This window comes from Vicugna pacos, chromosome 18 (assembly GCF_048564905.1).
Source record: "Vicugna pacos chromosome 18, VicPac4, whole genome shotgun sequence".
NCBI classification, from domain to species: Eukaryota; Metazoa; Chordata; class Mammalia; order Artiodactyla; family Camelidae; genus Vicugna; species Vicugna pacos.
The window spans coordinates 33,848,088-33,875,377 of NC_133004.1; the positions used below are offsets into that span (position 1 = coordinate 33,848,088).

General features: G+C 51.5%; 3 protein-coding genes across 12 annotated transcripts; 2 read left to right on the plus strand and 1 right to left on the minus strand.

Annotated features, from left to right (window-relative positions):
• The first annotated feature begins 833 nt into the window (after positions 1-833).
• Positions 834-7,892, plus strand: SLC5A2 (solute carrier family 5 member 2). Its single transcript, XM_072943012.1, is given in 14 exon segments — positions 834-1,295; positions 1,845-1,916; positions 1,993-2,097; positions 3,008-3,172; positions 3,475-3,580; positions 4,316-4,396; positions 4,533-4,762; positions 5,062-5,197; positions 5,437-5,544; positions 5,671-5,821; positions 5,944-6,112; positions 6,191-6,406; positions 7,205-7,358; positions 7,361-7,892. Coding segments are annotated over 14 exon segments (2,100 nt in total). The 5' UTR covers positions 834-1,169; the 3' UTR covers positions 7,642-7,892.
• RUSF1 (RUS family member 1) lies at positions 6,588-22,088 on the minus strand. Of its 5 annotated transcripts, XR_012061219.1 has the most exons (14): positions 21,699-22,082; positions 21,384-21,498; positions 16,699-16,744; positions 15,031-15,063; positions 14,840-14,945; positions 12,482-12,583; positions 10,487-10,557; positions 10,224-10,408; positions 10,078-10,141; positions 9,620-9,690; positions 8,678-8,821; positions 8,501-8,578; positions 7,185-8,058; positions 6,588-6,841 (listed from the first exon to the last, which is right to left on the minus strand). XR_012061219.1 is itself a non-coding variant. In XM_006201335.4 (13 exons), the coding sequence occupies exons 1-13, from the start codon at positions 21,996-21,998 to the stop codon at positions 7,961-7,963; spliced, it is 1,413 nt and encodes a 470-aa protein (XP_006201397.2). In that variant the 5' UTR covers positions 21,999-22,082; the 3' UTR covers positions 6,588-7,960. The 5 variants fall into 5 exon arrangements, 4 of the variants coding, with proteins under 4 accessions (XP_006201397.2, XP_031543258.2, XP_072799104.1 ...); XM_006201335.4 differs by having other exon boundaries at positions 6,588-8,058; XM_031687398.2 differs by lacking the exon at positions 6,588-6,841 and having other exon boundaries at positions 7,990-8,107; positions 21,699-22,086.
• On the plus strand, positions 21,266-26,195 carry AHSP (alpha hemoglobin stabilizing protein). 6 transcript variants are annotated; one of them, XM_072943007.1, is made up of 4 exons: positions 21,266-21,358; positions 25,283-25,352; positions 25,525-25,603; positions 25,838-26,195. In XM_072943007.1, the coding sequence occupies exons 3-4, from the start codon at positions 25,529-25,531 to the stop codon at positions 26,039-26,041; spliced, it is 279 nt and encodes a 92-aa protein (XP_072799108.1). In that variant the 5' UTR covers positions 21,266-21,358; positions 25,283-25,352; positions 25,525-25,528; the 3' UTR covers positions 26,042-26,195. The 6 variants fall into 6 exon arrangements, with proteins under 6 accessions (XP_072799108.1, XP_072799107.1, XP_072799112.1 ...); XM_072943006.1 differs by having other exon boundaries at positions 21,284-21,358; positions 25,172-25,352; XM_072943010.1 differs by lacking the exon at positions 21,266-21,358 and adding an exon at positions 22,165-22,233.
• The last annotated feature ends 1,095 nt before the right edge of the window (positions 26,196-27,290 follow it).

Consider the following 27,290-nt stretch of genomic DNA (forward strand, 5'->3'; position numbering starts at 1 on the left):
GCTCCCCACTGGGATTGTCACAGTGGTCACCTTTTAATCAACACATCCTTTATAGGCTTTTTGCCTTTCCTGGTCTCTTCCCCACTCCTACACAGTCTTACTGGGATCAGCTCCCCAGTAAAGTCCTGACACCCCAATTCTCATCTTAGAGCCTGCTTTTGAAGGGACCAAAATGAAAGCATTCCTTAAACTTAACTCATCATATTCCCCTAAAATACTGTTTTCTGTTCCCCCATCTCTGGCAAGAGCCCAATTACTACAATCAGACATCCAAGTCTGGTCAATTCTAGAAAGGCAAAGGTACAGATATTTAAACCACCTCCCTTCTTGTATCCAAGCCTGTGCTGAGTAGTGGGACTCCAGGGATGAATCAGATCGTTTTCTGCTTTGGGGGATTCTCTGGTCTATTGGGGAGACTGACCTGGACCCAGACAAGGACCACAAAATGTGCTCAGACTGTATCAGAAAAGTCAGAGAAGTCTTTCGTGAAGAGATGCTATCTTCCCTAAAGAGGCTGGGCAGTAAAGGCTGAGTAGGATTTGGCCATCTGGGAGGCAGAGACGCATTCTAAGCAGATGGAGCAGCTTATATAAAAGTTTGGGGCTATGAGAATTCAGGGGCTGCGTAGGGCCAGGGAGCGGGGAGGAAAGGTGATTCCAGTCTAAGTTTGGTATGGATGAGTGAGGGGAATGGTGGGCAGGGGTCAGGGCATGGAAGGCCTTAAACATCAGGCTGAGGAACTTCTGCTTCCTCCTGAGTGTGATGGGGGGCTATGGAGGGTTTCTGAGCAGGGGAGTGACCGTGTCTGATTTGGGTTTGAAAATGATCCCTCCGGATTAGTCAGAAGCAGGGGGTTGGCTCAGCCAGTTTCCCTAGGTGGAAGATGAAAGGTAGGCATTTTTAGTGAGTGAAAGAAGTGATTTTGATCCTGGGACATTGGGGGAGGGGTGGAGCCTAAGGCCCAGGAAGGGGAGTGTTCTTGAACTTGAAAGTGTCCAGCTCCCCAGGACCAGCCTTCGGCCTCGATGTGGCCTGATTCAGCTAAACAAAGCCGGGAAGGGGGGATAAGGCCAGGGGGACTTGTCGGCTCACTGCCCCTGAGGTAACCATTAATCCCTTCCCGGGGGGAATCCAGGGGCTGGCGCCTTGAGGGGCAGATCCTGGGCAGAATGGAGGAACACACAGAGGCAGGCTCAGCACCAGGGCCCGGGGACCAGAGGGCCCTAATTGACAACCTTGCCGACATCCTGGTCATTACGGCTTATTTCCTGCTGGTCATTGGTGTTGGCTTGTGGGTGAGAAATTAGGGGCTGCTGCTGGGGACCTGCTTCTGGGACCCGGGGGGAAAGTCTCAGGGACACCCCATGTGTGGTAGAGGAAGGATGCCTGGATCTTTGAGGGAGAAATGGAGTGGCAGAGGGGAAAGGCAATAAGACTTTTATAGTCTCAGGGCAGCCCAGCCCACACTCAGGCCTTGTCTGCCCACCTTTGGATTGAGCTAATTGAAGGGGTCAGTGGATTTTCAGCAGAGACAGCACTCTAAATGAGGCCTCTGTTCCCCTGTCTACATAATGGCTGAGTGACCAGAAACCTTCATCCAAAGCCCCCAAGAAAGTCAGACCTAACCCAGCCACACTTGGGGAGTTGGAGGCTAGGTTAGGGCCAGGGTGAGTCTGGGTGCCTGGGAAGAGGCTGGAGGAGGTGGGGGTGGTGTGTGAACCAGAAGAGGACCCGCACTCTGGTTAATCTTCAGCCTGAAACAAGGCTGAGGAATGTGTTGAAGAGGCTAATGAGGTCCAAAGATGGGCCCCAAACCCAGGTCTCTCCCCACTCCTCTCCCCTAGTCCATGTGCAGAACCAACAGAGGCACCGTTGGTGGCTACTTCCTGGCAGGACGAAGCATGGTGTGGTGGCCGGTGAGAAAGGCTGGGCTGTGGAGCGGGAGGAGGCCTAGAGAAGCAGCCTGGCTCACCTCCACCTCTGGTCGCCCAGGTCGGGGCCTCTCTCTTTGCCAGCAACATCGGCAGCGGCCACTTTGTGGGCCTGGCAGGGACTGGTGCAGCAAGCGGCCTGGCTGTGGCTGGATTTGAATGGAATGTGAGCCCCTCTTTGTGCCAATGACCCCCATCCCCATTGGGGGCCCCCACCCCCATTGGGAGCCCCCAAAGGGTCACACCTCATGAGGTTCCAGGTAGGAGAGGTAGGGATGTGGAACTGGAGGCAGGACTTCGATTGTGAGGTGGCGGCTGAGCTTCAAGTAGAGCTCACGCATGGAGCTTGGAGGCAGAGGGATGTAGGAGGTAACCACTTTCAGGGCAGAGGTAGGTCCTGCTTCTGACTCACTGTTGTTATATGAGCTTGGACCAGCCACCACCCTCTGTGGCTTTGACTTACTCCTCTCTGAAGTGAGTGAACAGCCTGAAAGATCGTGAAGTGCTTGTGCTGATGCTCTTGGAAGCTGTGGCCTGTGAGGATTTCTCGGCCAAATTAAAGCCCCTTACAGAAGAGGGCAGGAGATGCAGCTATGGGACTGAGGCTCACCTCGGAGAGATGGGGAGATCAGGGCTTCAACTCAGGGCTTCCTGGAGGAGAAGTCCTCTGAGCTGAGCCTTGAGGGACAGCAGGTTTGGAGGGGTGGAGAGGAGAGGGGAGGGGGTCTTTCCTGGCAGAGGCTGGGGTCAGGCTGAGTGGTCTGTGCTCGGATTCAGGCGCTGGGAGGCAGGGAGGATAGGAGTCATCTTGGGAGGGACTGGCCAAGGGTCATGGCCTGGGAGGGCAAGAAGGGCTCTATTTAAGGGCCCTACAAGATATCAAAACCTTGTCCCTAATGCTCGAGGCCCAGGGACATCTTCCATATTTGTGTCCTCTGGGCCCTTCATACGACCTTACTTTGCAGTAGCACGTTCATTAAGAGGGGAAGGTTCCCCAGACCCATCAAGGGTGAGGACATACTTATGGCAGAATCTCAGACAGGGAGTCATGCTTAGCTGTCGCGCTGTGCTCGCAGGCGCTGTTTGTGGTGCTGCTACTTGGCTGGCTCTTCGCGCCGGTGTACCTGACCGCGGGCGTCATTACGATGCCGCAGTACCTGCGCAAGCGCTTCGGCGGCCATCGTATCCGTCTCTACTTGTCGGTGCTTTCGCTTTTTCTGTACATCTTCACCAAGATTTCGGTGCGCACGAGTGTCAGGCGGGACGGGATCCTGGGAAGGGTGGGGTCTTCCAGTGGAGGTCCAGAAAGCCCAGAGGGGGCGGGTCCAAGGAGCAATCTCTGTAAGAAGCCTCATGGAGGCAGGGCCTGGGAGGAATAGGTTTATGGGGCCTCAGAGGGAGGCATCTGGGAAGGCCAGGCCATCAAAAAATGAGGGAACCTTTGAGGCGTGGCCATGTAGTGTTGTGGTCTAGGCAGGAGGTAGACCTGGGTCCCTGCCCTGGCCCCTGGGTCCTGACTTGCGTGCTCGCTTTTTCTTCCAAGGTGGACATGTTCTCCGGGGCAGTATTCATTCAACAGGCTCTGGGCTGGAACATCTATGCCTCCGTCATTGCGCTGTTGGTGATCACCATGATCTACACTGTGACAGGTGGCCATGGCAGAGGCTTAGGGAAGGGAGTGGGCCCCTTAGCCATGCTAGGAGTGTGGATTTCTGGGTGGGTCTTAGAGGAGTCCCCAGAGGAAAGCAAACAGCAGCAGTTCTTAAGTGTGATGTGATGATCTGTGGAAAGCAAACTCCCCCTCTCTCTCCACGTTCCTTGGATTTGCATTGGAAGTTCAGACTCTGAGCTCCTCCTGGGCCTGGGCAAAAAGGAAGGTTTAACAGCTCTTACCCTTCTTGAACACCTGGGAGGGGAGAGAGGACTTGGCCGCACTCCGCGATAACTCACTAAACCCAGTGCTGGTCCAAGGATTCTGGGATGGGGCCTGGGGCCCGACGCTGGACCAACGTGGGTGGGGCCTGGTGCCAAGGTCAGCTTGAGGGGCCGGCCCTGCATGGGATGGAAATGAGAATTGGACCTTAGAGAATCACCTCCTCCTATTACACAGATGAGAAAACGGGCTTAGAGGAGGGCGGATATTGGAGGTCCTGCGCGTGGGCTCCTGGCCAAGGGCACTTGGCATCAGTTGAGTCTAAAACTCAGCCACCCTGTGCTCACCAAGCCCTGCCTCCTGATGCAGGTGTGCATGAGCCCAGAGAATGGGCTATCGTTTTGAAATTTGCCCTCCAGGAAAGGGAACATTTTTCCAGCTGGCACAGAGACACTGTATGTACTAGAGGCAGTCAGTCTGGGCTGTCCCCACTGAACCAGGCCCATTGTAGGAGGGCTGGCAGCACTGATGTACACGGATACCGTGCAGACGTTCGTCATTCTCGCGGGTGCCTTCGTCCTCATGGGTTACGGTACGGGCTCAGTCGATGGGGGAGGGGCGCGGAGGTCGCGAGTACCAGAGCTCTCAACCTGACGCATAGGCGTCATTTGGGTCCTAGGGAGGTCCTTGTCGCGGGCGCCGGGTCCCCTGACGCCTTGTCTTCACAGCCTTCCACGAGGTGGGCGGGTATTCGGGGCTTTTCGACAAATACCTGAGGGCAATGACATCCCTAACGGTGTCCGAGGATCCGGCGGTGGGCAACATCTCCAGCTCCTGCTATCGACCCCGGCCCGACTCCTACCACCTGCTCCGGGATCCTGTGACGGGGGACCTGCCGTGGCCCGCGCTGCTTCTGGGGCTTACCATCGTCTCAAGCTGGTACTGGTGCAGCGACCAGGTGCGGGGTCAGGGCTTGGGTGGGCAGCCTGGCGAGGGCAGAACCGGAACCTCCCTTAGCGGAACTGAGATGGGTGGAGCCTGAACTAGGTGGACAGTGTGGTCCCAGGGGGCGGGAAGCTGGCCAGAAGGAGTTAAACGAGATGGAGCCGGATCCAAGAGGCGGGGTCTGCGCTGGGAGCTGAACAGATGGCTTCGCTGAGCCAAAGGCGGGGCCTGAATTAGAGGCCAGCTGAGGCAAGACCGGAGGGGCGGGGTATCCGGGACTGGATGCAGATAGTTGAACTCCCGTCGTCGCAGGTCATAGTGCAGCGCTGCCTGGCTGGGAAAAACCTGACCCACATCAAGGCTGGCTGCATCCTGTGCGGCTACTTGAAGCTGATGCCCATGTTCCTCATGGTCATGCCGGGCATGATCAGCCGCATTCTTTACCCGGGTAACGTCTACAACCCTGCCCCGACCAAGAGTCCTGTGCCCTATCCAGCCCCTTTCTTGTGCAAGGATACAGATGCTTGTCTCCCATTTCCGTTACCAGCCTAAGATTTGGGCCATCCAGTTTCACCTCACATCAGGGGTCCCATCCCTCCTTCACTGGGATTCCCGGTCCCCATTTCTGGGATCCAAATTTCCAGACGAGGTCCCCATCCTAGGCGCGTCGTGCCCTCTTTCCTGCAGATGAGGTGGCCTGCGTTGTGCCCGAGGTGTGTAAGCGCGTTTGCGGCACTGAGGTGGGGTGTTCCAACATCGCCTACCCTCGGCTCGTCGTGAAGCTCATGCCCAACGGTGAGGGCAGGCACCCGGGTTGTCCTCTGCCTGTAGGCGCCAATGGGAGGCGTCACCCCTTGCCCAGCCGGGAACCTTCCGGGGACCCCCTAGTGCCCCAGACTCACGGCTCCCATCGGCCTGCAGGTCTGCGCGGCCTCATGCTGGCGGTCATGCTGGCCGCGCTCATGTCCTCGCTGGCCTCAATCTTTAACAGCAGCAGCACGCTGTTCACCATGGACATCTACACGCGCCTGCGGCCCCGCGCGGGCGACCGCGAGCTGCTCTTAGTAGGACGGTGGGCCAGGGTTTTCTATCTCTTCCCCCATGAGTCAGCCCTGGGTGGGGGTTAGGAGCACCATTAGGGGACAGGGGGAGCCGAGGTCCTGAGTGAAACCTCCTGATGGCCACCCATCACAGGCTCTGGGTGGTGTTTATCGTGGCCGTGTCGGTGGCCTGGCTCCCCGTGGTGCAGGCGGCGCAGGGCGGGCAGCTCTTTGACTATATCCAGTCGGTCTCCAGCTACCTGGCGCCGCCGGTGTCGGCCGTCTTCGTGCTGGCGCTCTTCGTGCCCCGCGTCAATGAGAAGGTGAGCGCCTGTTTATGCTGTGAGCTCGGGGCAGGACTTGGACACACGAGGAGGCTGACCCACTCTCTCCCCAAACAGGGCGCCTTCTGGGGACTGATTGGGGGCCTGCTGATGGGTCTGGCACGCCTTGTTCCCGAGTTCTCCTTTGGCTCTGGCAGCTGCGTGCGACCCTCAGCGTGCCCAGCACTCCTCTGCCGCGTGCACTACCTCTACTTCGCCATCGTGCTCTTCGTCTGCTCCGGCCTCCTCACCCTTGTGGTCTCGCTGTGCACACCACCCATTCCGCGCAAGCATGTAAGTGCCGGCCTCTGGACAGGCACCAAACGGTGGCCAGTGCAGCCCTCCCCACACTCACACTGTCTGTCCTGCTTCTGGGAACACTCAGCAGGGGGAACCTGAATTCTTTACTGAGGGTTGGTGAGAACAGGCTGGGAGTCCAGTCTGAAGCTTCATTTGCAAAGCAAGCACAAAGCAATGTTTTTATTTAAATGACATTTATTTGAGGTGGTTTGGAGGTGGCTTGAAGATTCTGGGGGAGGTTAAGGCCCCCAGAGTCTTGGCACGGCCTTTGGGACTAAAACCACAGGACCTGATTGGTGGCAGAGAGGGACAGAGTGCCATCCTGAAAGCCCACTCTGGTCTTGCGCTGTTGTAAGGCAGGTGTTCCAGGGCAGAGCCGACTGGGGGGCAGGACAGAGAGCTGGGCCCGGAAGGATGGGCAGGATCCCACTGGTGGAGAAGGGGTAAGGCAGCAGAAGGAAACCCTCTGAGCAAATTCCCCCAGGAAGGACACCATGCAATTGAGATTGTAAGAGTGGAGTCTAAAGCACTACCACTGTGAGTGTAGACAGGGGACTTGGGGTGATGAAGCAGAGGGGCCAGCAGGGCCAAGAGCTTTAAATGCCCAGCTGAAGAGTTTGGGTTTAGTCTGAAGGCAAAGGGCAGCCACGGAAGATCAGCCTGGAGTGAGCCTGGGCTGGGTGTGTGGGCTGGACACAGGGAGGTAAGGGGGGGCCAGAGTGGACAAGAGACATCAAGATCTGGGGTGGGGGATGGCACTCCCACTCAGTACCTGCTCCCACCCTTCCCCAGCTCCACCGCCTGGTTTTCAGTCTTCGGCACAGCAAGGAGGAGCGGGAGGACCTGGATGCTGACGAGCTAGAAGGTCCAGCCTCACCTCCGGTACAGAATGGGCGTCCTGAACACGCAGTGGAGATGGAGGGTAAGGCACTGCCCCGGGAGTCTGGGTGAGGGAGCTGGGAAGTTTCCTCAGACTAACTGTCAGGCCTCCATTTCTCCCAGAGGCCCCGTCTCCAAAGCCGGGCCTGCTCCGCCAGTGCCTGCTCTGGTTCTGTGGAATGAGCAGGGGTGGGGCAGGCAGTCCCCCGCCCCCAACCCAGGAGGAGATGGCTGCAGCAACCAAGCGGCTGGAGGACATCAGTGAGGACCCAAGTTGGGCCCGTGTCGTCAACCTCAATGCCCTGCTCATGATGGCCGTGGCCACGTTCCTCTGGGGCTTTTATGCCTGAGGCCAACCGTGTTGGACACCGCGAGCCACAGCCAGGGCAGTGCTCAGCCTCACAATGAGTAGGGGTCGGGAGCGTGCAGTGGTGAGAAAGGCCTGGGGCAGGAGAGCGGTGGGGAAGGCCCTGGTACCCCTTCTCCCTGCCTTGTCTCTGCCTAGGGCCCAGTCCATCTGACAGGCAGTCATTTCCTGTGAGGTCCTGGCTGACCGGTCACAGCACTCCCCATAAGTAAAAATAAAACCGTCTTTTCCATGTCCTGCTGTGGCCCAAGTGTCCTTGCTCCAGGCTCCCGTCCTGAGACTGGGCCTCAGGCTGGGGCTGCTCACAAGACCTTCTTTTCTGGGCACGGGAGCCATGTGGCCCTCCACTCATCCACCTCTAGCTGGTGTTTCTCAGTCTTCCAGCCCGCATCCTGCAGTCCTGGGGAGAGGTCACAGGGTGCTGCTGGGGAGCAGATCCTGGGCTGACCCTGGGGTGGGGGGGATAGGGAGCAGCACAGGCTGGGTGCACACTCTGTGCGCTGCTTGGGCTCCCCTTGCCTCTGCTGGGTGATCTCTGGCACAAAATGAGGCTAAAACCTCACCTGGTTGCAGCCAGAATTCACTGAGCAGCACATGGAAAAGGGCTGGAATGAAGTAGGTGCTAGATGAAAGAGCACCTTCAGTGATTTGTGAGCCTCCCTCTGCCCCGTTCTCCAATGCCAACTGGGATCACATAGACTGTCAGCAATGACGGTGCCTCAGACACCATCCTAAGCTCCCCATCCTGCAGACAGGGAAAGCCAGGTAGAGGGGTGGGGAGGGGAACAGGGAAGGGGAGAAGGCCTCAGAGGCCAAGGAGCCATGAAGCAGAAGGATGTTACCTTTCAAGAACTTTGGGAATAGCTTGTCTAACACTTGGTGCGTCTCCTTGACAATGACCCAGCTCTCTTTCTCAGGACCTGGGGTGGGTGCAGAACCAGACACTCAGGTTCTCCAAGTTGAACAGAGTGCTTCCTCTTTGAGTCAGAAGCAGCCTAGATTGTGAGATGGTCGCCTACCTGCCCGTGCTCGGTTCCTCAGTTCCTCCAGCTCCCCTGGGAGGGGTCCATCTTCCCGCAGGGCTCCAAGCACCAGCCCGTGAGTGGCAGCCCTTAGAACAGTCTCAGGGCCTGCCATCTGGCTCAGAACAACCTGTACCTGGTCTGGAGAGACCCAGGGACAGACTGGTACCAAGGAAGGCCCACCTCCCCAAATACTCTGTAATCCTAACCCTAACCCTACGAGCTTGCTTCACCTCTGTCTGCCCCAAAGGCCCTGGCCTGGCACAGAAGGCCATCTTGCATCTTTTTTCTTTCCAACTTCATCTCCTATTGCTTCCAGTGCTCTTGCCAAGCTGAAATACCCTATTCCCAAATACAGCTTCAGAGCAGCTCCCTGAGGTGGGTTTATTTTGCATGCCTTTAATTTTTTATTTTTTGGGGGGGAGGTAATTAAGTTTGCATATTTAGTTTTGGAGGGGGTTACTGGGGATTGAACCCAGGACCTTGTGTATGCTAAGCATGCGCTCTACCACTTGAGCTACACCCTCCCCCCTTGCGTGTCATTAATGGCTTTAACCTTTTAACATACAACCAGCAGACTAGTAAACTTCAGTACTTGCTTCCTTGAGAGGTGACCCCAGATGGGAGAGGAGAGTGGTTCTTCAGGGATAACCAAAGGTCATAATCTGATTTGTGTGTGCTGCAATGTAAAAAGTGCTTTTACACAATCACCTTATTGGATCCTCATAAAAACACGGCAGACAATAAGGCAGGTATTGTTAGCTCCATTTTACAGAGTGGTAAAGTGAATCTCACTGGGGCATGCAGCTATAATTTGAATGCATCCGATCTTAGTCTGGAGCCCCCTTCAGGACAGCAGGTAGGAGCCCTGGAGCTGGAGGGATGAGAGGCTGACCCCAGGAAGGTGAGTCTAAAGCTGGGAGAACACAGAGCACTTACTTCGTGACTGGTCCCAGCGCAGCAGGTAAGGTTCTCGGTGCCCCTCAACCAGCTGCTGCAGCTCAAAGACACTGAAGGGAAGAAGGGTGTGCAGTGGAGGAGGAGAAAATGAAGGCAGGCGTGAACATCCAGTCAACTGCACAGCCACCTGTTAACCCTGACTGTCCACACTTCATCTGTCCTGCACCTCCTTCCGACCATCCCTCAGCTGTGACCCAGCCCCACCATCAATCCCTCCTTTTTTCCTGCATCCAACAAATATATCCCTTGTATCTAGTCGATGTTATACACCCTGCTGCCGTCAGGCACCCACAATGACCCCCAAGTCTGTTCAGTGGAAATAAAGAACCAGAATGCTAGGGCTTGGCCAGGGGAGGCTAGTGTATGATCAGAATCGGGAGCATGTGTGGGGAGTGGGGGTGGCAGTAGTGATGGGTAGGAGACACTGGGCCACTCACCTGGAGGTCAAGCGGTGTAGGGGGACCCCCAGGGACAGAGACAGAGACAGAGACGGCCAGAAACCTGTGGGAAGCTGGAGTCAGGATGCCCAGGCAGGGGAGAGACTAGGAGACACAGGAAGCTTGAGACCAAGGGGTTGGGTCACCTGTCCACAGTGGCTCCATCTGATTGGCTGTTGTGGGGCCAAGTACCTCTCCCCTCTGAAGGAAGTGCTTCAGGACCAACCAGAGCCGGCCCTCATTCAGGGTCTCTATGACAAGGGCACGGACAGCCCGGTAGTTGGCATAGATGTGGAGGGCAGTGAGGAAGAAGAAACAACCGAGGCTTAAGCTGGGAAAAGAGAGTGAGGTGCTCAACAGGAGCAGAGGCCCAGGGGGCACCTCCTCCCTGCCCCAGACCGTGGCTTACCGGGGGCAATCAGACACCAGGGGAAGCATCAAGAGGCTGACCAGGAGCCCTGCCAGGCTTACCAGCGTCTCCTAAAAAATGGCAGAGGGGTTGGGAGCTGGAGGGCTTCCCTCCAGGCCAGACTGAATGTCCTTGAGTGCCTTTCTCCAAATTTCTCCCCACCCCAGAGGGCTCCCTACATTGATAAGGGTGCCGAGTAAATTTTTAATGTTTTTGGTGTCATTTAAGATACCAGCTGCTTCTCTCCCAGAGTGCAATGACCTTGGAATGCCCTTGGAACATATCTTCTTTGTTTTGTAAGAGTTGCTTGAGTAGCTCTACACTCAGGCAAGTAAATTTCCACAGAGTAGAACTACTTTATTTGGTCTTTAAAATGGCCAATCCCCTCAGCCCCTTGGTCTCAAACGGGTCAAGGAACCACCCAGGAAGAAAAACACAAGATCCAAACTTCCCTTGGGAATCAATGTGATGACCCCTCTGGTGGCCCGAGATGGCCTGACTGAGCTTATCCTAGGGGAAAGACCCCTGGCCACCACCCCCAACTCATCATGACAGAGGCATCTAGACTGGTGTCCCTGACTATGGGGTCGCGGGAGAATCAGTCCTGGCACAGAGCGGGGCCTAAGACTCAAGAGCTCTTCTTACCCAGCTGCCCTGGCAACGGGGGTGGGGGCTGGAAATAAAGGCTGTGGGTGTGACAGTAAACTGGGGATCAAGGGCCGTGGGAGCTCAGAAGCAGAGGGACCTTCTCTCCCCTGGGTGTGAACAGTCATTCCCAGCAGCCACATCAGCAGAAAGCAGGGGCCTGAGCATGCGTCCCGGGTTGTCCCAGTGATGTTACGCCTCCGGGAGCTGAGGAAGCCCTGACGCCTTGGACAATACAGCTTGGGGGTGGGGTGGGGGCTGCGGGTTAGAAAGTGAGCAGGTGAGAGACAGCAGGCCTGGAGCTAGGAGATCCTAAAAGCAGGGCCTGGGTGGTACTTATTTCTCTTCCCTAACAACCTGTGGAAGGGATGATGGGGAAGAACTTGTCCGACCACCTCCTGAGAGCAGGGACGTGCCCAAGGGTACCCAAGGACTGAACCACTCTGCCTTCTTCCCTCATCTGTAGTGGCCATGATGAACGCTTCCCGTACAGTACCACTGCAAGGATTTAGTGAGTTCATACAAATGAGATACTTGGCACATAGTTATTGCTTGATAAATATTCGCTTGTGTTAATATTATTGAAAGGAGTTAGTCTTAATTTTTTTCAATGAAGTTCTATTTAACAAAACAATATAAGAGAAGGCCAGAAAGCAGGACTGGATGGAACAGAGGTGGCTGAATTGCTTCAGTGTCAAAGAAAACCATGTCACATTTCTGACCTCCCTGGGTCTCACTTTCCCCATCTATAAAATGGAGGTGATAACAACATCTACCTCATAGGGTTGGTTAAAGAATTAAACAGTTCACACAAGCACTTAGCACAGGGGTATGGGGGGATCTAATACCTGTAGGGCTCGGCCTCAGGGGTGTCCCCATCCCCAGTCCAGGCTCCTTTGATCAGGTGAGGGGCTGGGCCACAGGGGCTTGCTGAACTGCCAAGTGGAGGCCTCTGGCCAGTGACCCCAGCCACCTCACATGCTGAGCACTTTGACTTGCCAAGTGCTATGCCACATGGGGCCTCACGTGATCAGAACATCCACCTCCCAGGGTGGGGCTCTGGCTTAGAGAGGGTGAGGTCCAGGGCAAGGGCTCGCTCTTGGCCACATGGGCAGTGGGCAAGTGCTGAGATAATCAATTTGGACTTGTTGCCACCAGAGTCCATGCCCTCACACCTGACTACCTATCCTAAGAGGCAGAGCAGGGAGCACCAACATTTCTCCTACATGTCTCCCACCACTACCCCCAGAAGCACTCAGGTGCTTCTCTTCACTCCCAAATCATGGCCTGGCCTGATATCCCTCCCCACCCCATGCTCCCCACACCGTCCCTCCACTTCCGGCTGCTCACCTGGCTGCCATCCTTGGCTGACACGTCGGCCATGTTGTTTCTCCGGGCCTGATGCATGGTCAGCGCGGCCCGAGTGGCCCCGCCAGCCACACTCACAATGCACTGGGTGGGGAAAGGGGAGCAGGAAAGCCTCAGTGCACTGGGTGGCCATGAGCTGTGGCAACACAGGTGTTTCTGTGGGTGAGCCAAATAAATGGCTCGAACCAGCTGGAGAAAAACCAGGACTCAGGCCACCCCACAGCGAAACTCTGAATGCTGTCCTCGTTGCGTTGCTCTCACCCCGAACTTCCACTAGGCCTTCCTCCTCTGTCTTTTCCCAGGAGAAAACTAAAGGTCTGCTTGCCACATCACCCTGTGGACCCAGCCCCAAGGAAAGTCAATTTCCTTCCCCAAGGTGAAGGCCCAAAGACAATTCTCAGCCCAGAACTTCCCCAGCCTCCAACTTCTGCTTTGGCTGCAACTTTCCCCTTGCTGAGCTCCCAGGCCCACTCTGGTTTCCAACTTCATGCTTACATTCTGCCTGTCTGGAACTAACTCCACTCTTCCTGCCCTAGTCAAGGCTTAGCTGAGCCTTCCAGGCCAGTTCAAAACCCACACCAGTGGCCCTGACCTCCCAGGGCACCTGGATCTCTCCCTCAGAGATTGAAAGATTGAAAGTTCTCTCCCTCAGAGATTGAAAGTTCATTGAAGGACCACTGTCACCTTCATTCATATTTAGCAAATCTCTTTTAGATGTCAGATGCAGACTTAGGTGCTGTGTGGTAGAATTCAGATACAACCTGCCCTCACGAAGCTCACAAATCACTAGATGATAAATAAACTAGTTATTACATAGGCAGAATTTGTTTGAAGGTAAGAGAACTGTGGTACAAAATGAGGCTGGAGTGATGGGTGGGGACCTGATCACATAGAACCTTGGAAGTCATGTTAAGGTCTTTACACCAAGAGCAGGGAAGTGACCTGATTTGATTTCCACTCTTAAAAGTATTATGAGGACTGAAGAGGCTAAGAACAGATGCAGGAAGATGATCTAGGAAATAAATGTGACTTTTCTGCAAATAAATGTGCTTTTTCAGCAACAAGGAACCAGCAGGTGATACAGGGACGGAGGAACGAAAGGACTGGAGAGACTTAAGTGGGAAAATAACAGAATTGAATGGAGGTTTAGCTGAGGGTGGCAAGTGAGTGGGAGGAGGTGACGGCATGGATGACAGCCAGGCTTCCGGCCGGTGTCCCTGGAGGATGGAGGTGCTGGTCACTGAGACTAGAACTCTAGAGAGGGGCGGGGGTGGGGAGGGGGAAGTTCAGGGCCCTGTTCTAGTTCCTTATTTGACAGATAAAGAGACTAAGGCCCCAGATGTGGCGTTTAGTGCAGAATTTAGGCAGAGGTCACAATTCTGGGTATACAATGACAGCAGTGATTTTTCCCTGGGGTTACCTGCCCTGGAGGGGAAGGGGCACAGGGCATTTAGTGCCTGGGCCAGGGAATCTCAGTGTCCTCCACCACAAAGATCTGCTGTATCCCAAATGTCACTGCTGCCCTGAGGAGAAACATGGAGTGATTCTGAATAGATAGATGGGCCTCTGAGATGGGTCTGACAGGTCTTCTTAAGAGTCTTCACTCTGCTAGGTACTGGACCCTGTGGTGAAGACAGGCTCGCCTCTTTACTGAACCTTGCTAGACTCCGTTTCCTCATCTGGATGAGGCCGACCTGAAGGAATCATGAGGGTGAGCAGCCTGGCAGAGAAGAAGAGCTCGGGTTCACTCCGCTCCCCTCCAACCTTGCTGTCCGGTCTGTGTCTGTCTTGCCAGTGGACCTTGAGCCACACTGTTCTTTCTGCTCAGAACGCCCAGCCTGCACCTGCAACTTATTCCTCAGGACCCAGCCCCAGGGGAGACCTTCCTGCACCCCCTGGTCAGGCCAGATTCCCTGCTGAATCCTCCTACAGCCTCCTACACTTCTCATTTGGAATACCTCTAGCTATGATTCAATAAATATTTGCTTAATTATGTGTGGTCCATATTCCGAGCCAAACATACAGGAGGCACTCAACAAATATTTCACTGGAGGAATGAAAGGTAGCCAGTCCCAAGATGCTGACACCGGACCACCTCCTCTATCTCTCAGCTCCATCACCAATCCCGTGGCTCCAAACACCACCTTAGACTGACCATCTCAGGCTCTGGAGGCTGTCTGGCTAGAGGAGGATCAGAAAATATGGTTGGGTCCAAGAAGAAAGAGCTGAACTCTTTCACTTCTAGAAACGAACACAGGGCCCAAGCTGGGCTCACCTGCAGGCCCCCAGTGAGCCCAGACCCAGCACCACCAAGGCAGGTATCTTGGGTGTAGTGAGTACCTTGGCCAGGTTGCTGATGCAGATGGTCATGGTGAAACAGATGGGGAATATGGGAGCCATAATCTCGAGGAACATGGCTACATCATTGAGGATGTCAGCAAAAAGCCTGAGGGAAGGGATCAGAGGTCAGAGGTCAGAGACCTTTATCACAGAAGTCTCCCCTCCCCTTGGTTCCAGCCCCTCCTCCTCACCTCCACTGCTTGGCATTACAGTCCATTTTGCTCCTGTTGGGGAGGAGAGGTTGGTCTGCAATTTGGATTTAAGCAGGAAGCATACCCTGTGGGCACTGCAGGCCATCCTAAGGCCTTGGTTAGGAGGGCTCGGGAAAACCCACACCCCAGCCAGACATCTGTCCCGACGCCCTGTCATTGCTGACTGAAATGCCCCAGTTAGCTGGGAGGCCCTTCAGTGGCCACTCAGTATTTCCCCCTTACTAACCCATGAGGTACCAAAGGAAAAACTGTCTGTGGCTGCTCCCCACCCTCTGGCCCTCCTTGCAGAGAGGCCATCCTTGGTTCCTCTGCCATCCCCCCTCCTCTTCCTCCTGCTTTACAGAGGGTACCCAGCAAGAAATTCAAATATTTTGTAAACACTACATGTAAACACCCTGCATATTACAGATAACCAGCCCAGAGAGAGGATATGACCTCCCTTGGATCACACAGAGAGTCAGGGCCAGCGGGGAAGGCCAAGAGAAAGAACCAGGCTCTGACACCCAGGTCTAGGATATCTCTATTACACGACACCATGGATGTCCCCTCCTGTGCCAGGCTGAGTGACTCCCCAGCCCGAGCACAAACCCTGGAGACCACTTCTCCAAGATCCCAGTGGCAGGAGATGCTGCAGCCCGCCGCCCAGCTCAGAATTTGCAGCACTAGCCTTAACCCTTGATTTGAAATGTCCTAGAGGGAAAGGGAGCCTTCCTGGGCGAGGCACGGGACGTACGTGGGGAGCTCCCGAGGGAACGAGTATATGGCGCAGGCAGGACTAGGACACATGGGCCTGGTCTAGGGCTCTGCCTGATGCCACGAAAGAGTACAGGCTTTAGGTTCAAATCCCATCTCACCAGTTACAAGCCGTGGGACTTGGTCTGCTTCACATCTGGAAAATGTACACATTCACTCCTACTCTGCAAGGTTGTTATAAGGATTAGAGACGATACACGGAGAGCTTGTGAGGCACGGTTAGAGCTGGTAATCGCAGTTAGTGTTTACCGAACACTTATTATGTGCTAAGCACTTTGCATAAACTATCTCAGTGACCCTCACAACTGCAATTGATAGCAGATGCTAAATCACCCCTGAGGTTGCCCAGTACTGACTCCAGGAGGAAGCAGGCAACACAAGGCTCTCCGTCCCTTTGAGACAAATGGTGACGTGGGCCCCACATGGGACAGGGATCCCCAAGACCTGCCCAAGGCCACTCCCCACTCAACTTAGCAAAGTCCAGCCAAGTATCTAAGCCACCACAGTAGCCTCTAGAGTAAAGTCATTCTTTTTGGGCTAAATGCTGTCACATTCAAGTTTCTAACAAGCCAGCAGAGGACACTCAGAGCCTTGTGGCTGTCTGTGTTTTTCCATTATGGGCAGCACAGGGGCACATCAGCGCTCCTGAAGGCAGATCTCATCACAGCAATGTCTCTGTGGCTTCCCTGCTCTGTGACCCTAGGCTGGCCACCTACACTACTCATTAAAGACTCCTTAGCTCTGATGATGTAACTGCTAAATCTCTCCTCCCCTAGATACTGATAAGAAAGAGGGGGAGCTGAGGGAGCTGACAATACAGCCAGGGCTGAGAGAGACATAACTCCTGTCTGGAGACAATGGCCAGAAGTCTGCTGACCAGGAAGACAAACTCACCCCATCCACCAGGCAAAGACGATGCGACCCAGCATGCCAGTTGAATCTGGGAGAAAGAGAGACAAGGAATCAGTAAGAAACAAGCAAGAGCCTTGAGGGCTGTGGGGCCTGGCAGAGCCTGGAACCAAGATGGCTTTTTCTTTTTTTTTTTTAACATTTATTTTAATTTTTTTTTTTTTTGGAGGGAGAGGTAATTAGGTTTATTTATTTTGATGCAGGTCCTGGGCATTGAACCCAGGACCTCGTGCATGATAAGCACATGCTCTACCATTGAGCTATATCTTACCCCCTGAGATGGCTTTTTTATCTTGGGTCACTGCCCTTGGGCACTCAGTCTGGTCCCATAAGTTCTAGACAGACGCAGTCGTGTGATGGGATCAGAAGTGCCCAGACATAGCAGCTTCCTGCTATGTACCCAAAAGAACTACGTATCCAAGCACACCAAGAGACAGGGGCCAGAAATGTTGTTTGCAGCACTGTTAATAACAGTAAGAAACTGAGATGGCCCAGTGTTACCATGTCTTCAGGTAAATGCTCATCAACAGGAAAGTGCATAAATCAATTCTGGTACCTTTACTCAGGGGCATATTAGACAGCAGTGGAAATCCAAGGGACTACAACTGTTCACATCAGCATGGATGAATCCTAGTATTGCAATCTTGCATAAAAAAGTAAGTCATACAGACTACATACAGCACAACATACTCTTCATACAACCCTAAAAACAACTAAAACTAAACAATATAGTATTTAGACAAACAATATAGTGTTTGGATACACACACACACACACACACACACACACACATATATACATACACATACACAGTAAAAGTATTTTTTTTAAAAAGCAGGAAATCCCGTGTGGAAAGTTCAGAGGTTACCACTGATAGTCTAGCTCTTAAATTGGGCAGTGGTTTCCAGGTGGTCATTTGAGCATAAACAAATAAAAAGGATTTGAACTGCAGGTTGGTGACAGAGAGCTGGGGGTGTGGGGCAGAGGGAGAGGCCTCCTCAGGCTGGGGAGAGTCAGAGTAATCTCTGGAATCCACTAGATCTTTATTTGCATAACAAGTGCTTACCGGCTACCTACTGTGCCAGGCAATATATGAGGTATGGGGGACACTACAGAGACTCAGAGGGTCATGGTTCCAGGCTCAAAGGCCAGTGTAAAAGCAGAGAGCAAGCACTATGAAAAACACTGACTTCGACCAAGGATCAGTCAGCTGTGATCTGTGGGCTTCCATGCCCTTTTGTAAATAGTTTTATTGGAAGACAGCTGTGCCCCTTCGTTTAGACGTCTGTGGTTTTTTTCATAACACAATGGCAAAACCAAGTTGCCACAACTGAAACTGCATAGCCTGCAAAGCCATCTGGTCCCTTACAGAAAGTTTGCCAACTCCCGATTCAGACCATACCTTATGCTGAGAGTAGTACTTGTTAAGCCCAGCAGGGGGATCCCAAAGGACTGTTACAGACTCAAACTGGGAAGGCTTCATACACTGGGCACTGCAAAGGACAGATACAGTGGGCAGAGGACCCCTAACCTGTTTGAGCTTGAGGGCAGGGACCCTTAAGTATGGGAGGCAAGGAGAACAAGGTCGTGGGCAAGAGGGATCGGAACTTCCCACAATATACAAAGGTGGTGACACAGGCAAACCTTCCCCATTCATTGGAAACGTTCTCCTCATCCTCCCTTGCCACAACCGCCATCCTTGGGCCTCGATGCCTTCTATCTAGACATATTTACCCAACCTCGGATTTGAAGGAGACCGCTAAGCACTCCAGTGGACACCTGAAATGCCCCCGCCTTTCAATCTTCCCAATGACCCTATGAAGTTGAGAGGGATCATTCCCTTTCACAGATGAAGCAACTAAAGCTCAGAGAAGATAGGTGTACAAAAGTGGGACATTTTACCAGAAAATCTGGACTTATAGCTTTCCTAGAAGAATCTGAAGACATGGTAACACTGGGCCTGCCTCTTCTCACCGCTACAATCGGCTGGGGCTGAGCAGCGGCTTCCTCATTCGGAGGCATGTAGACAACACAGTCCCCCTCTGGCCTGCTCTGCTTCTGTACTTTTGTCCCGTCTGTCCCTGATGCAAGACTTCCCAGCGTGGCTCCAGAAGCCTCCTCCCTCTCTTACTCACCTACCCTTTTCCTTTTAAGTAGTTCTTATTTGACACAAAAATTTTATTGTTCAAGATTCTTGTACTGGATCATCTTGGTGACTCTGAATGTGGCTCAGATTACTTTTATTGGTTGACAGAGCCAGACTCTATTTTCTTCCCTCTGACTGCACACTCTTCCCCAATCAGTGTGTATGTCCTCCATACAGGGACCACTTGGCAGAAAGGGTGACTGCTTTGTTTTTCATTGGAGGCAGTCTTCAGGGCTTTGGTCAGAACCTGGAAGTTGGCACTAGGATGCAGTTAGGACACACAGCCTCCCTATCATCTGAAAGTCAACATCGTCCAGTCGACTAGGAAACTTCATTTCCACCTGCTCCTTTTTGCCTCACTTACAATTAGCTGAGCTGTAAGACCTAAAAACTCTTTGAGTCCTAGTAAGGGATCAGCTGTCCACAAATTGTACCTGGCTCCACTCTAAAATGCTAACTGGCAAAAGAGTGTGGTGGTTAAGAGTAGGACACAGGAGTCAGTCCATCTGGGTCCAAATCCTGGCCTTATGTGACCTTAGGTAAATTACTAAATTTCTCTGTGCCTCAGCCTCCCCCTCTGAAAAAGGTATTCATAATGGCATCTACTTACTATGGCTGCTGCACAGATTAGTATGCTGCCAAAATACTGACTGCTAGTAGTATTACTATTGCTAGTTATGACAGTTAACAGCATGTCCCATTAAGAGATCTATAACTAAAAGAAACCACATCAAAAAACTCCAAGGGAGTTTTTATTTTGTGTGTGTAAAGTACTGTCAGTTACAACATGTCAATTTCTGGTGTACAGCACAATGCCTCAGTCATGCATATACATTCATATATTTGTTTTCATATTCTTTTTCATTAAAGGTTATTAAAGATATTGAATATAGTTTCCTGTGCTACACAGCAAAAACTTTTTTAAAATCAATTTTTATATATAGTGGCTAACATTTGTATATCTCAAACCAAGGGAGTTTCTTATGTAAAGCTTTGCATAGATTTCCCATGTTTGGTGGAAATAAGTTTGTAATATCCTTTCTAATTAAGGGGGCTTCTTTTAATATCAACAACAGGCTCTAAAGGAAGTGGATATTTTTTCACTTCTTAAAATGGTCTTATTTTTTTCTTAATAACTTGCCTGAGCTGAAGCCATATATAGGCAATGTGTTGGTGATAAGATTAAAGTGCTAGGAATGATGTGAAACTACTGACCCAAGCTCCTACCGCATTCCAAACAGCCAACAGGAGAGCAAGGGAAAAATTCCAAATTGAGCCCAGTGTGGTGTCATGAAAATGAACTCTAGAACTAAATGTCTTGAGTTCAAATCCATGCCTTACCACTTGCTGGCTGTGACTTTGGGCAAGTGACTTTTCTGTGCTTCAGTTTCCCCATTTATAAAATGGAGATAATGACAATACCTATCTCACAGCTACTGTGAAGACTGGGTCAATACATTTAAAGATCAGTACGTAAGAAGTACTGTCTAGTGAACTATTATTATTAAAAGAACAGACAACCAGGACAAGAGTCACAGATCACCACCACTTCTCCACTGATCTGCACTCTCAGAATCCAGAGGTGACTCACATTTACACAGTTTGCTGGTCTTAATGGTGAGGTTATAAGCAGGAGCCTCCAGAGTCTCCAAAAGATCCAGGGAGACTCACTAGAGATGTGGCCAGGCTGATGCTAGGAGCAGTATGAGCCTTAGCCTGGGTCTGATTTAAATTCCCAAATGGGAACAGTAGTGAAAGACAGCAGAGAACGCCATGGACCCTCCTGATGTGGAACAGTTGCCCTTTCTTTCTCTACTTCACTCTCTAGGTGGCATGGTACAAAACTCTCTCTTTTTTTCCCATTAGTGAGTTTTCAAAAAGTTGTACACATTCAACAGGTAGTTACTATAGTTATTATTTATAACATCATCCAGTATCCCAGAGGATCTAAAAATGCCTTTCACCCTTCCCAGAACCTCCTCTCTGCCACTCAGGACCTATTACAAAATTGTTTTTGTCTGGAATTGACTAATTTCCTACACCCCAGGCAGATGGCAGTTTTATTCAATAACAGAACTCTTGGGCAGTCCTCCATAGATTAGGAGTAAAGGGGAGGGGACGGTTAACTTACAGATCAGGGCTTCAGATGATTAAGAGACACTGAACAGTAAGTACAGGGAAGAGAGTGCAACTGCGGGGCGGGGGGTGGGAAGGGGGTGAGGTCATTCCAGCCGGGGATGACTAATCAATCGCTGAGTAAAGCCAATAGAAATTTTTAAAATTACTCAGTTGAATTTTGTTTAACAAGGTACAAGGCACACTATTCTAGGACCTGGGGAAACTTGGCTCCTGGATCTAATCAGACAGGAATGCATAAATATACTCATCACAGCCCAGAGCTAGATGCCAAAAGACTGGTAGAGGTGGAAAGGAGTCGGGCTTCTCAGTCGGAGGAAAAAGAGGAAGCCAGAGAGATCGTAGGGCTGAGAGGAGCGACAGGTGAGACTTCAGGGAACCAGCTCACCTTTCACAAGCCAGGTGGCCGTGGCAGCTGAAACTGAGGCTTTTGCGTTGCCTACCCCTATGCCCAGCAAGACGGCGTGGGTGGCCAGGGAGCCCGAGAGGCTGGAAGCAAAGGCCTGGAGAAGAAAAGAAGTGGGATGAGGCGTAGGCACAGGAGTATGGAGATCTATTATCAGCTCTCCTTGGTGTGTGGCCTGGGACGTGTCACAGCTCGGCTCTGGATCCCCAGTCTGTATGTGGGGAGGAAGAGGCGGCGCACACTATCTCCCCGGCCCCCGGCTTCATGTCGCCCCCTTTCCCCGTCGGCCAGGCTGACCTGCACGGAATCCCACAGCTGGTAGGGCAGATAGTCCGGGCTGACGCTATCGGGGAAGCCCTGCGGCAGAAACACGGCCAGGAGCGGGGACAGAGGTGGGGAGGCCGTCCTGGGAGCCACCCCTCCGCCCCCATCTCGTCCTCCGGGTTTCCCTGTGAAGGCCCCGGAGAACCCCCACCAGCGCCGCCCCCAGGCCTCCCACTGCAGGCTCCCGTCGGCGGCGGCGCGGCAACCCCGGGACACCCCGGAGCCGAACTGCTCGGAGCACAGTGCGGCCTCACGCCTCGCGACGTCAGCCATCCCCGATCCCTCCCTTCAGTTCCGCGCGATGAGAAACGTGGCGGGACTGCGAGTCCGACTCCCCTACGGCGGCTGCAGAGGGGCAATCTTCCTTCGCGAAAGGGCCGTCGGCCAGCCCAAGAACTGGATCGTTCCTCTCCCACCTCCCGCCCCGGCCTCGACCTCCCAGGGCTGGTTCCACCCTGGTTCTGTGTAGCATTTTGGCCCACCAGGCGCTGGAAGTACCTTCATTGCGGTAACCCGCGACTTCCAGTTATGGGGAGAAGGGAGGAGGGCGTCCCTAGGGAATCGTTGTGTTGAGACCCCGTGCAGCCCCAGAATTTTAAGCTGTGTGGCTTTGGGCAAGTCCGTGTCCCTCTCTGGGTCTCAGGTGCCTTCTTTGTTGTGAGGCCAGGAACTATATTTTACTCCTATTGTATCTCGAGTACCCAACACATAGTAGGTACGTAAAAGATATTCATGAATGCATGCATGCATGCACAATGGACCAGGAGATCCCTGAGGCCCTGTTAAGCTTCTCTTTTTGGTTGTGGGTTTTTTTTCATTTGTTTGTTTTGATTTGGTTTTCCTTCTGGGCATCTCTGGCCCTCCACTAGAAATTTTTTGTCTTTCAGCCCTCCCCAGCTGGAAGAGTATTATTTTTGATGGGATCCTAAGAACATCTGAGGAATGAGAAAATCAGGGGATTGCAGTTAAAAGTGTCAGGAAACAGGAGAAATAGGCAAGCTCTTGTGTGTTTATTGGGGGAGAAGTTCTACGAAATTGGGGAGAAAGTCTAAAGACAGCGTTTCGCTCCCTCCCACCTCACCTCTTTTTCTCTTTCCCTCTCTCCCTTTCTCCTTCCTATCCAGTGCAATGTACTGACTTCAAAGTAGAAATTTGCCAAAAAGCATCCTCTTTTTATCAGGAAATACAATATCCTGGTTCCTTAGCCTAGCATTCTTGGAGGCCCCCCCACTTCCAGTTTGACTCCCTGCTTGAAACTTCTGACTCTTACAAACTATCACCTTCCTCATGGACCTCAGCCTGGAATGCTCTTCTACCCCACCTCGCCTTATCTAAGACCTATACAGAGTCTCTGAGGCTGAGATAGACCCACGGCATTAAATTTTTTGTATCCCTTCAATTTGTCACTCTAATGGAAAACTCAAAATCAAATATATATATACGTGTGTGTGTGTATAAAATGTTAGCTTCTGTGGGTGTACTGAATTGAGGCCAACCTCCATGAATGAATTCCATCAGAGGGCCTTAGTTTGAATGCAGGTTCCATCACTAAGTATCTGTGAGATCTTGGGCAAATTTGTCACCACTCTGTCCTTCAGTTTTTCCATGTGTAAAATGGGAATAATACTAGTACCTACCACATAGGCTTGGGATGAAGATTAAATGAGTCCTGTATGTAAAGCTCTTAAACTACATTTGGAACATAGTACATGCTGTTTAAGTGTTGACTGATATGTGGAGTCAGTGTCAAGTATTCAAATGTTAGGTTCTTTGTTCCATATAAGGCAGGTCAAGGGCCCTCATGATCAGCACTATCATATAATGTATTGTCCAAAGCAGGATTTTTGAGAGTGTCATTAAAGGAGGCACCATTAATAATCACATTGAAATAACAGCCTGGAGCTGTTCTGGGCGAACTGAGATATACAGTCATGCTACTTACCAACCCTCGCGGCTTTACTGATCATCATTGTCTATGTTGACTGTTCCCTGCTCAGAGACCATGGCAACCCTTGTTCACTGTAGCACTTACTTAGCCCTTAGCATCTGCTTTCTGGAGCCAGAAAAAAACTGGGTTGTCTTATTATCAAACTGTAAGAGTTTGTTTTAAATTCTGTATACATGTTCTTTGTCAAGTTGTATTGCAATTATTTCTCCTAGTGGTAACAAATACTTCCTACCCTAAATAAATGAAAACATGTTCACACAAAAATCCTTACATAAACATTTACAGCAGCTCTAGTCATACTTGCCAATAACTGCAAACAATCCAGGTGTCCTTCAGTGGTAAATGAATAAACAAACTGCAGTGTATCCACATGATGCACACTTAGCAGTGGGAAGGAACAACTTACCGCTACTTGCAACAACGTGAATGGAGCATAAGGGCATTATTCTGAGCGAAGGAAGCCAGTCTCAAAGGTTACCTACTATATGATTCCATCATAGGACTGCAGTGATGAGGAACAGATCAGTGGTTGGCAGGGTTTGGGGATGGGAGTGGGGGTGAATACAAAGGGGTAGCATTAAGGAGTTTTTGGAGTGATGGAAATATTCTGTATCCTGATAGCAGTTACATGAATCTATGTATTAAAATCCATACATGGTACATTGTACACCAAAACGAAGTTAATTTTGTTGTAGATTAATTAAGGTTAATTAAGAAAATGCTATAAACTTAAAAAACAAATCAACAAACTATGAGTGTATTCACAGCATTGTAAGCTATACTTCAATAAAAATATGTTAAAAAAAAAGAAAAGTATGAGTGTATAGGTGTCTAGAAATGTTGGATTTTGAATGAAGAAAGATGTGGCAGGAAAGTTTGTTTTTAATCTGGTTACTTTGTCAGGGGAGGAAACAAAAGGATCAACTTTTTCAGTGTGCATTTTTGTAATGTTTCACTTATTTCAATTAGAATAGGGTGATTTTGAAATTTGAAAAAATCTATTAAAAATGGAAAACATTAGGAAGATACTTAAAAAGAAGAAAAAGAGCATTTCTGCTTTGTTGAGTGCCTGAGGATATGGTAGAGAATAAGGCAAATGTGTCTCCATTCTTGCAAAATTCAGCCTGGTAGAGGCCAGTCTCCCCATCTTCCAGAAGGCTCAGCTGCAAAATGTGGCTATTATTAGTACCTGCCTAATAGAATTTTTTATAAGGATAAATACCTTAATACACACTTAAAAACAATGCCTGGCATAAATGAGAAGTGTAACATAAGCTGCCCTTAATATATCATCTATGAATTAGGAGAATAATTGCCATCACTTGTTGGGATGATTTTAAAAGTGTGTGTCATGTAACAGGGGATCAGTGACTATTAGTTTTGTTAGCATTTGGAGCCTGATTTCTGGGATGTGGGGCAGAGGGCAAGGATCTGTCCCTGGTTTTCTGGGTCTCCCCACTTATCTGTTTTCTTGGCCTTGCTATCTTTCTAATTTCAGGGAAGCCTCGCCCTCCTTCCACTCCCCTGGTTGAGCTATCACCCTCTCTCAGGATCTAAATGCAGGGTGTTTCCCTCTTTGGCTGATATTTGACTCCTTGTCTACACCTAGCTTGTCACAAAAGGACATCCAGACCTTAAGAAGTGTGGGTGAGACACACATAGCACCATTGGACCTGAAGGTGAGCCAACTTGGGAGAAACATGATCTCAGAGCAGGGCAGGGTTGGAAAGATGGTGGAGGAGAGGTGGCCCTGCAGGCCCCCAGGGATCCTAAAGAGGAGTGAGGGAACTGAAGGAAATACCCTGGGGTGGGGGAAAAGGATATTTAAATTCCATCTCTTTTTCTAACCAGGCAGATGGCTCTTCTTCAGACCAACAAGGATCTCATTTCTGCAGGAATAAAGGAATTTAAGACTCTGCTCAATCAGCAGGTAAGCCTGCTGCTCTGTTTTAAGGGCAAGCCTGGGGTATTGGGAGGTGGGTGAGGATAAAGAAGGGAGAAAATTTGGAGCCAGGAGGGTGATGGTGGCATTGATGACAACAACTAGAGATAGGGAATACAAATGGGAGAAAAGACAATGTCAGAGTTTGTGGTTATTTCTGAGTCACGTTGCTGAGCACCATCTCCCTTGCCAAATCCTGCCCCATTCCCACCCTGCTTCCAGGTCTTCTCTGATCCTCTCATCTCTGAAGAAGCCATGGAGACTGTGGCAAATGATTGGGTGAACTTCTACATCAACTATTACAGGCAGCAGATGGTGGGAGAGCAGCAAGAACAGGACAGGGCCCTGCAGGAACTTCGACAAGAGCTGACTACTCTGGCTGCCTCTTTCCTGGACAAATACAGGAACTTCTTGAAGTCCTTGTGAGCACCAGATCACCCACTGTCTTTCTCCTGGCCCGGAGACCAAGGCTGCGTCTCTAAGAAACCCTTAGATGCTGCCTCTGTGTTCTTCAATCCTCAGGCTGTGCTCCTTTGCGGTGTTGCTGTACCCTGACACCTCAGTAAACATCAGTACTGGTTTTGATGGTTTTCCTGGCTCTTCGGCTCTTCTTTGGTTTCCATCCCTGGCTTATGGAGACAGTTGGTCCCTTTTCCTTCAGCCCTGCTTCCTGGATATGATCTATGAGATCTAATTCCTTAGAACAGAGGTTTGCAGACTTAAGTAACCACTGAGCAGTTAATTAAAATAGCCTGAAGGAGGGGCCAGCCGGCAAAGAGCAAAAAGTAAGTGCTGGTGGGGGAGGGGAAGGGGAGTCATAGACAAAAAGAGGGAGGAAGAGGCTCTGCAGAAATTGTGGCCCTGTGACACGATGTCTAAAAGAAAGTTGCTGGAATCTCCCAGCCTTGCTCTCCTACGCTAGGTGGCATCAAGTGTCCTCCCGGCTCAATTTTTCAATCCCCTGCCCTTAGCACCAGCTTGACAATGTTCTAGGATTTTCTGACTCAAAAGACGACCACAGAATACCTCCCGGAGTATCGCTTGATTTAGAGTTGGAAGGGATCCTGAGAATCATTAGGCACATCCCTAATTTTTCAGACGGAAAAACCTTTGGCTCCATCACCCCTCAGTCCCAGCCCCCACCATTGGGAAGCGGAGATTCCTGTCCCTTTTCCCTGCTGCCTCAACTTTCTCTTGTCATTCTCCAGACTAGACCCCCCTTTTTCTTCGACCTCCAGACCCTAAACCCCCTTATTTTAAGGCTTTAGGGTGTTAACTAGGGCCGGGCCACGCTCTCGCGCTTAGCAAAAGCGAAACGAAGGTGTCGGGGGAAATGTGGAACCAACTGGGAGATCCTCACGAAAGTCCCGCGGCGCGGAGGGAGGGGCGCGGGGCAGGAGGGGCGGGGCTAGGAGGCGGAACGCGCCAATCAGACGCTGTGACTTGGCGCGCGCCGGCGGAGGGAGGGGCGGGTTGGGAGCGCTCCGGTTACGTTCTGTGCCTTTCTACGGTGGCCGAGAAAGGTTTGGGGCTGAGAGGGGTTGTCTTCTCTTTACAACCTCCTTCATTTCAGGTCTGTGCCTTCCCACCTTAGACTGTTGGTTTTTGGGCCTTTATAGTGCAGTTCAAAGGCCAAAGGGAATGAGCTCAGTACCTCCAGCCATCCTTCCAAATT